General features: G+C 44.6%; 1 protein-coding gene across 2 annotated transcripts; it reads left to right on the plus strand.

The window, feature by feature from the left end:
• Window positions 1-1520: 1520 nt before the first annotated feature.
• On the plus strand, window positions 1521-7427 carry LOC119338455 (receptor-like protein kinase). Of its 2 annotated transcripts, XM_037610780.1 has the most exons (4): window positions 1521-1741; window positions 3691-5455; window positions 5537-6653; window positions 6753-7427. In XM_037610780.1, the coding sequence occupies exons 2-4, from the start codon at window positions 3698-3700 to the stop codon at window positions 7142-7144; spliced, it is 3267 nt and encodes a 1088-aa protein (XP_037466677.1). In that variant the 5' UTR covers window positions 1521-1741; window positions 3691-3697; the 3' UTR covers window positions 7145-7427. The 2 variants fall into 2 exon arrangements, with proteins under 2 accessions (XP_037466677.1, XP_037466676.1); XM_037610779.1 differs by having other exon boundaries at window positions 3691-6653.
• Window positions 7428-9023: the final 1596 nt, after the last annotated feature.

The raw sequence follows: 9023 nt of genomic DNA on the forward strand, positions 1-9023 counted from the left end.
GCTGCAACTCGGTGACGGTAACGATCGTGATCCCGACCCGTTATGCATCTTCATATTGATCTTGGGTAATCGTAGTTGCGTTTTTTTTGTTTTGTACTACGTTTCCTAACATCTAATTCTCTGCATGCCTAAATAATTGTTAACCAAATCATTTAATTATCTGATTAATTGGAAAAAAATCCCTACCTCTAAATATCTGTAGGCATAAATAATTGTCTACCAAATTAATTAATTAATTACATTAATGACTCAATTTTCCAAATTGATTTGATGCAAAAAAATCCTATTTAAATGAAGCTAATTAATGTCATACATAATTAATTGTCTAGCTAGTTAATCCCATTAATGGTTTGATTTCCAAAATATTCAGTGCTCGATTTCCAAATTGATTCAGTGCTCGATTTCCAAAATATTTTCGCATGAATGGTTGCTACGAACGACGACAACTAGCGAGTATTATAGGATACATTTCCCTTAACGCATTTCTTGACATTGAATGGACAAATTTGATTTGAGAATGTAGCATGTCTGGCTCTCTGTATGGCTGACAAAAAATATAATACAACCACGCCCACAAACACCTGTATCTGGCGGTTCGATGACCCGTCTTCCGACATGGCCGTCCTAGACGTCGTGATCCACGCCCTGGCATTCTCGAGCATCACGCCGGCTTCAGGCACGGCCACGACGTCTTCCATGGTGTCACGCACGGCGTCCTTTTGCATGGGCGCGCGAATGCGTATGCCCATAAGAAAACATATATTATTTCTGTTAAATTAGGAAACTTGCGATTGCCAATTAATAGTAGAGATAGTGATAATAATAATAGATGGCATAGCGCGCGTAATTTGTTACGAAGGAATATCTTGTTTTGCTTTTGAAGATCATCGACAAAATTTTATGTCTGTTTTTTAGGAAGGTGATCTCACATATATGGTGCGATTTCTGAATTCTTAATTACGTATTTTTTACGTGATTGAACTGAAGGATGAAACAAAATTCTTTTAATGGGATTTGGTTTTTAATAAGAGGGAGAAAAAACCAGTGAAATGGGGTGGTGGGTGGTGAGGCGGGGAAAAACACGAACGAGAATAAACCCAGTCTACCAACTCCCCTTTAATGTCTCTGGAGTGCAATTACCTCTTAGAATTCGTTTGTGTAATCAAATATATGTGATTACTTTTAAAAGAACACTTTTCAGGGCAGAAAGCAATCTGTACACTTTTTAAGGGGGAAGAAAGCAACCTCAGCGGCCCAGCCCCTGACAGTGTCAAAACCGAACCAAAATGAGTGTGAACGCGAGCCTGGCGTTCGTTGACACCTACCGATCCAAGCGCAGGCCCGTGTTGGAACTTGCACTGTTCACCGCCCGTCCGCGAATGCTCCTACGTGCGTGTGAACTGCCGCGTGTGGACGTATTTCCCCTGTCGCGTCCGCCCCCACTCGCGCCCGCACTCACTGCGGCAACTACCAACGCAGCGCGGCGCAACAGAGGTCGGCACCCCCCGCTCCCACTTGACTGCCTCTCTCTCTCTCTCTTTCTCTCTCTCCCATGCGTGTGCCAGTGCGGCAGTGTCACCACCCCTCTTCTTCTCTCTCCCTCTCTCTCTGGCCATGGTCCATGGATGCTCCAGCCCAGTATTAGCGCAGCCACGGAGCTAGCGCCGCCTCCCGCCCTCCATTTCCTAGGCGCCTGAGGTCTGCGGGGGCGCCGCCCGCCTGCTACTGCTGCTGCTGGACGGTACGCGCTCCTCTCCTCGCTCCGCCGGGTCGAGTTGCAGTTATCACAGTGCTTCCGCTGTTGGTGGGGCTGGAATGTTTTGTTTGTGTGGAACCGCCGGCCGATGCGCTGGCTGTTCATCCCTTCCCTGGGCATGTCCGATGCCTTTGCAGGGTCATTCTCCTTCACATCAGTTCTTGCTTCTTGGTTACATGGCGGGCTTCTGCATTTTCGTTAGAATCAGTCTCCGATCTCGGAGCAATGCCAAGGGGCAAACGAGCATGACGCTGGTTCTTTCTTGCCTACTGAAACTGTTCCGCGGGTAAAATTAAAGTAGGTGGCTCCCCGGAGATGCTTCTGGGCTGCCTCCCCTACCTATTCGGCGGAAATTAATTAGCGGAACAAGGGTTGGAGGTCAGGTCTGAAGTCTGAACAATCGATAGAGCAGAGCATTCCGGAGTGCCCATTTTCTCCACTCAAATGTCGAATTAGATGTGTGCAAATTACCAAACTAAAAAGTTACTAGGTGCTCAACACTGGTTTCGTCTGCCTGGGAAGAGCTGTGATTCAGCATCATCTTTTCTCCCCTCGGATCAGAGTTATCATTTCTGAACCTCTTTGGGAAACTTGTTTTGAGTTGCTTTCGCTGAAATAAATGAGTCAGCCAGGAGAGGGTGGTAGCAAAACCATGGGCTGTCGCTGCTTTCGGCGTCGTCCTGGGTTTTGCTTCTCTGGTCCTCCTAAACTTGTCTAAACTACAAACTGGTTCTTCAGTTGATGGTGAGTTGATGGTGATTTGCGGTCTGACTTCACATGCTCTCTCAGTTTATTGTTCAACTTGCAATATTCCGCGCGTTTGCGTTGCTACGCTGCCATAGTACGCATGTTGATGGTGCTTGGTTGTCTGACTTTACAGGAATTTGTTATCGAGTCTGTCGAATGTTTCACGCATTTGCGTTGCCGCACTACAATACATATGTTGAAACTGAGCGACTTTTGTTATACAATTATAGTGTTTGTAATTGATGAAAATATAATTGGATTTCCAGCTATTTCTCCATTTGTTTCTCTGTTTATCATGAGAATTTCGGACCACTTTGACTCAGCGCTACTAGAAGTTTAAGCACTCTTCTTCCCACAAAAAGAAAATAAAAACAATATTTTTTTATTAGTTACACGTATTCTTTGCAGATGACATCAACTTTTTCAGTATCCATGAACAAAATATTAATTTAATGACGTCCTAGCAACTGCCAACTTGGGCCTCAATTTAATTGACACTGTTTCTTACTAATAGCCTCAGTTTCCTTGGAAAAAAGAAATTATCTCACCTATAAAATCACCTCAAAGTTTTTGTTTGAAGGACATTTTTTAACAACAAGCTGTAGGGGAAACCCTGACAGTAAAATAATTTTTGTTTGAATAATCAACAGTATAATAAATAGGAACCCAGATTCGAGTCTAGGAATGCTTGCGCCCATGTGGTGGGTTGTTCGAGGTTCGGGATGGTTGGAGGGACCTCATGGGTATGACCACAACCCTCAGATATTACTACCTCCCTACCAAAATATAAGAAGTTTTTGTAGGCTACTTTAGCCTACAAAAACGTCTTATATTTTGATACGGAGGTAATATTTAGTAGTAACATATATTTATGCTGAAAAGTGATAGGAGCCATAAACCATGAAACCTAACTCGCAGTTTTTTGTTTTTCAAGAGAAAGCTCTTGTTAGGATGTACACCATTTTTTTTTACAAATAACTTGGAGTGTACATGGTATACCAGGCCATAGCACATAGCGTAATTCCTTCTAAAGTATGAGAAGCCTGGCCCTGGATTGCAAAATTTGCTGCCATTTTTGTGCTCAGGATGTAATATCTGCAAGACAATTCTGAGCATCGGTTGTTTCGTTTCCTATCAGTTTGAGAAAGCATACAATCTTGTGCTAACTTCTGTACGAACTTTTGCAGGAACGGAATGGGGCTTGTATTGTGGCATTCATTGTTTCTCTTCTTAAGTTTGGTTTCCACGTCATGGAGTTTGAATTCAGATGGTCGCGCCCTTCTTGCTCTGTCCAAAAATCTCATATTGCCTAGTTCCATAAAGTCAAGTTGGAATGCTTCTGATACAACCCCATGTAACTGGACTGGAATTAGTTGTGATGAAAGGAACAATGTGGTTTCTCTTGACCTAACATCGTCTGGAGTTTCTGGTTCATTAGGAGTTCAAATAGGTCTTCTAAAGTACATACAAGTCATCATTTTGCTAAACAATAGCATATCTGGTCCAATCCCTCAAGAACTGGGCAATTGTAGCATGCTTGAACAGTTGGATCTTTCCATGAACTTCCTTTCTGGTGAAATACCAGAATCACTGTCCAACCTAAAAAAACTATCATCATTCTCGTTGTACACTAACTCCCTCAGTGGGGAAATACCAGAGGGGTTGTTCAAGAACCAGTTTCTGCAGGACGTGTACCTCCATGGGAATAATCTCAGTGGTTCTATCCCTTCATCAGTTGGTGAAATGACAAGCCTTAGATCATTTTGGTTGACGAAGAATGCATTATCTGGAGGTCTGCCAGATTCAATTGGCAACTGCACCAAGTTGGAGGAGCTCTATCTACTGGATAATCAGTTGAGCGGGAGCCTTCCAAAAACCTTGAGCTATGTCAAAGGACTGAAAGTTTTAGATGCCACTGGAAATAGCTTTACCGGAGAGATTGATTTCAGTTTTGAGAACTGCAAGTTGGAGATATTCATATTGTCGTTCAATCATATGAGTGGCGGTATTCCATCATGGCTAGGGAATTGCACTAGCTTGACACAACTTGCACTTGTCGACAACCGTTTCACTGGCCAAATTCCGGCTTCTCTTGGCCTATTGAGCAACCTCACCTTGCTTATGCTTTCTCAAAACTCCTTGTCTGGCTCAATCCCTCCTGAGATTGGTAACTGTTGGTTGCTGGAGTGGCTAGAGTTGGATCATAACATGCTCGAGGGCACTGTTCCTAAAGAGCTGGCTAATCTGAGACACTTGCAGAAGCTCTTTCTTTTCGAGAATCGCCTGACCGGGGAGTTTCCTGAGGGTATTTGGAGCATCCGGTACCTTCAAAGTGTTCTTATTTACAGCAATGGTTTTACTGGGAAGCTACCTCTTAAGTTAGCTGAATTGAAGTTATTGGAGAACATCACATTGTTCGATAATTTCTTCACCGGAGTCATACCCCCGGGTTTGGGTGTTAATAGCCCTTTACAGCAAATTGATTTCACCAACAACAGTTTTACCGGTGGAATACCTCCGTACATTTGTTCAAGGAAAAGACTCAGGGTGTTGGTTTTGGGTCTCAATCATCTGAATGGTAGCATCCCATCCAATGTTGCAGATTGCCCAGGTTTGGAACGAATCATTCTCAAAAACAATGATCTTACTGGGCCCATTCCACATTTTAGAAACTGTGCAGCGCTGGGCTATATGGATTTCAGTCATAATTCTTTAAGTGGAGATATTCCAGCAAGCTTGGGAAAATGCTTAAATACTACAATGATAAACTGGTCAGCAAACAAACTTGTTGGTCCAATACCACCTGAAGTTAGAAACTTGGTGAATTTGGAAGTTCTTAACCTCTCACAAAACAGTCTACAGGGTGCACTTCCAGCTCAGGTTTCTAGTTGCTCCAAGCTGCTTATTTTGGATTTGAGTTTTAACTCTCTGCATGGTCCGGCACTCACGACAGTAAGCAGCCTGAAGCTTCTCGCACAACTACGGTTGCAGGAGAATAAATTCAGTGGGGGCTTACCTGATTCTCTTTCGCAGTTGGTTATGCTTCTTGAGCTGCAACTTGGTGGCAACATTCTTGGAGGCAGAATCCCTTCGTCGTTAGGAAAGTTGATCAAACTCATTGCATTCAATCTCAGCAGCAACGGACTGGTGGGTGATATTCCAACACCATTGGGCAATTTGGTGGAACTGCAAAGTTTAGATTTGTCAGTTAATAACCTCACTGGAGCTCTCGGCGCATTAGGGAGTCTACATTCATTGCACGCCTTGAATCTTTCCTATAATAGGTTCAGTGGACCAGTGCCAGAATATCTTCTGAAATTTCTGAACTCCACACCAAGCTCTTTTAATGGAAATTCGGGTCTCTGTATCTCTTGCCGTGACAATGATTCTTCTTGCAAGAGATCTAATGTGCTGAAACCTTGTGGAGGATCAGGGAAAAAAGGAATAAAGCGTCGATTCAAGGTTGCTCTTATTATTCTTGGTTCATTGTTCATTGGAGCAGTAGCGGTACTTATCCTCTGCTGTATCCTTCTAAAGAATCGAGATTCGAAGACAAAAAGTGAGGAGACAATCAGTAATTTGCTTGAAGGCTCTTCTTCTAAATTAAATGAGATCATAGAAAAGACAGAAAACTTTGATGACAAGTATATCATAGGCGCAGGTGCGCATGGGACTGTGTACAAGGCAATATTGAATTCAGGGGAGGTCTTTGCCATAAAGAAGCTTGCGATTTCAGCGCGCAGCAGCTCCTACAAAAGCATGATCAGAGAGCTGAAGACACTTGGTAAAGTTCGGCACAGGAACTTGATAAAGCTGAAGGAATTTTGGGTGAGAGGCGACTCTGGGTTCATACTGTATGACTTCATGGAGCATGGTAGCCTCTATGATGTCCTGCACAGGATCCGGACGCCGAGTCTGGACTGGAGCATGCGCTATAACATAGCTCTTGGAACTGCCCATGGTCTGGCATATCTTCACCATGACTCTGTCCCTGCGATCATTCATCGAGATATTAAGCCAAGCAATATATTGTTAAACAAGGACATGGTGCCGCGCATCGCGGATTTCGGCATAGCAAAGATCATGGATCAGTGTTCTGCTGCTCCACAGTCCACCGGGGTCGTCGGCACCACTGGATATATGGCACCAGGTATGCATGATGCAAACCATTTCTTGATAGTGAATTGTATTCCATTTCATGAGTTTTTAGTGACAGACTGATACCTGACAGCCGTGTGGTCTCGTGCAGAGCTGGCATTTTCCACCAGAAACAGTATCAAGACCGACGTGTACAGCTACGGCGTCGTCCTGCTCGAGCTTATAACAGGAAAGACGGCGGTGGATCCCTCATTCCCGGAGAACATGGACATTGTCGCCTGGGTGCCCCACGCCCTGAACGGCGCTGAGCAGATCGGGCCCGTCTGCGACCCGGCCCTCCTGGACGAAGTGTACAGCACTGTCGAAATGGAGGAGGTGCGCAAGGTCCTGCGCTTGGCCCTTAGGTGCACAGCGAAGGAGCCGAGTCAACGACCGTCCATGGTCGACGTCGTGAAGGAGCTGACTGACGCGAGGTTCGCGGGCATCCCTTCGTCGTCGAAGCAGGGGAAGCCAGGCTCCTCCTCCGGCGGCGGCTCTTCTTGACTGCAGTAGTAACATTTGTGACCTGAGCTTTTGCACAAGTGCATAGTGAACTGTGTGAAACGCAGAATGTACAGTCAGATTCATCGTCTAGGTTCTGACTGTAGTCTAGGCTGGTAACTGAGTTTTGATGATTGTTGTGGTGATTTCTAACTGGATGCTCTGTGTGTAACTGCGTGTGTGCCTGGGAAATCATGTGGCTGGATGGATGGGGCAGATTCGCCTTTCTGCCTGTCTTTGGCTGAATATATGAAAGGGGGGAAATCATCAGCCTCATCTTGGCATCTGTCCACAGAATCTCATTGTCTTCGCTGTTTTGTCAAACGCAACTTTGCTGTAGTGCTACGTAGTCAAGTGAATCTCATGTAGCGGTGTGAAGATCAGGCGTTCCTGGCCATACCGATCTCGTCGAATGGCGGGGTTGGGTTTGGGCTGGCGGCCTCCTGGGGTTCCCCGAGCGAGAGCACCGCGTAGCCGCCGCTAGGTATGGCAGCCGGGCGCGGCGGGGCCAGGGGAACGACATCGATCTGTTCCCTTCCCTTGAAGCCGGGGACGGGTGCGGTAGAACCGTAGTACTGCTCGGCGTGGGACTTGTGTTTGAATTTGAAGTGTATGAGGTAGAAACATTTTTTTTAATTATTATGTTTACGATGTGAAATTTAATTTAAAACTAGCAGATATGCCCGTTCGTTGCAACGGGAGAGAAAATTAACGCGTCTGCTCTTTCAACCAAAAATAAGAATGGGGTCATAGAGAGAGCGCATATGAAATCATGCAATCAAGTATCATGGGTGTGTATGGCTCAAGGCAAGTAAACACCACGGCAGAGACATGATTTTTCTTTTGCGAGAGGAACGATTTTGCTTCCGCGAGAGGCACGGAAACCAAAAAAAAAAATTCTTCCGTAAGTGGCATGGTTTTGCTTCTGCGAGAGGCACGGCCGTGCCTCTCGAAAACGAAAAAAGAAACATGTTTTCTCTTTTTTTTTCGCGAGAGTCACGGTTTTGCTTCCGCGAGAGGCGCGGCCTTACCTCTCAAAAATGAAAAAAAAAAGTGTTTTCTCTTTATTTTTTCTGCCGTGAGAGACACGGTTTTGCTTCCGCGAGAGGCACACCCGTGCCTCTTGGAAATGAAATAAAAATGATTTTTTTCTTTCGCGAGAGGCATGGCCGTGCCTCTCAGAAACGGAAAAAAAATATTGTGTTTTCTCTTTTTTTTTCTTCGCGAGAGGCACGGTCGTGCCTGTCGAAACGGCTTCTGAAAAGGGGAAAAGGACATGCTCCCGGTTCGGTTTTTTCATCTGGTTTCCTTCGTGAAAAAACATTCGTCAAAACCTATCAACATGAGATCTTGTTTTGAAGATGTCGACGCGAGGAATCCAACGGTGAAAACGGTTGAGATTTGAACGATTTAAGAAATAAAACGTTTTGAATAAATGAATGTATGAAAAAAAGGAAATAGTCTCAGGTCGCCACTGGTCGTAACCTGAAGATGAGTGATCTTTGGGATGAGTACTCCTCGATTAGTGATTTCGGCAGTTACGGTGTCAGCGGAGGCCAATACAGCCTGGCCATAATTCTCTTTTTGACATGAGCCGGGCCATAAACTGAAAAACTTCAGCACACAGCCCGAAGCCCAGCTCGTGGAGACGGCCTGACGAATTGTTCAATCAACGACATGCTCTCATCTAAAAAAAGATCAACGACATACTCGTCAAAAAAAATCAATGACATACGAAAAAAGTGAAAAAACAATCCTTCTTTTAACAAAAGAAAATTAACAATCCTTTCTGTAGATCCCAGTCGTTAATCTTTGTGGTTAATATAAAATTAACGGATATAAAGGGGTAACAAAAATAGAATCATGAAATCTTCCTCCCTTT

This window comes from Triticum dicoccoides, chromosome 7B, assembly GCF_002162155.2.
Source record: "Triticum dicoccoides isolate Atlit2015 ecotype Zavitan chromosome 7B, WEW_v2.0, whole genome shotgun sequence".
Taxonomy (NCBI): domain Eukaryota; kingdom Viridiplantae; phylum Streptophyta; class Magnoliopsida; order Poales; family Poaceae; genus Triticum; species Triticum dicoccoides.

Bases quoted from the DNA above. Each gene is read 5' to 3' on its own strand.
- LOC119338455 (XM_037610779.1), top strand. From the start codon at position 3,698: ATGGGGCTTGTATTGTGGCATTCATTGTTTCTCTTCTTAAGTTTGGTT. The intron at 6,654-6,752 runs GTATGCATGATG...GGTCTCGTGCAG, and splicing joins CACTGGATATATGGCACCAG to AGCTGGCATTTTCCACCAGA.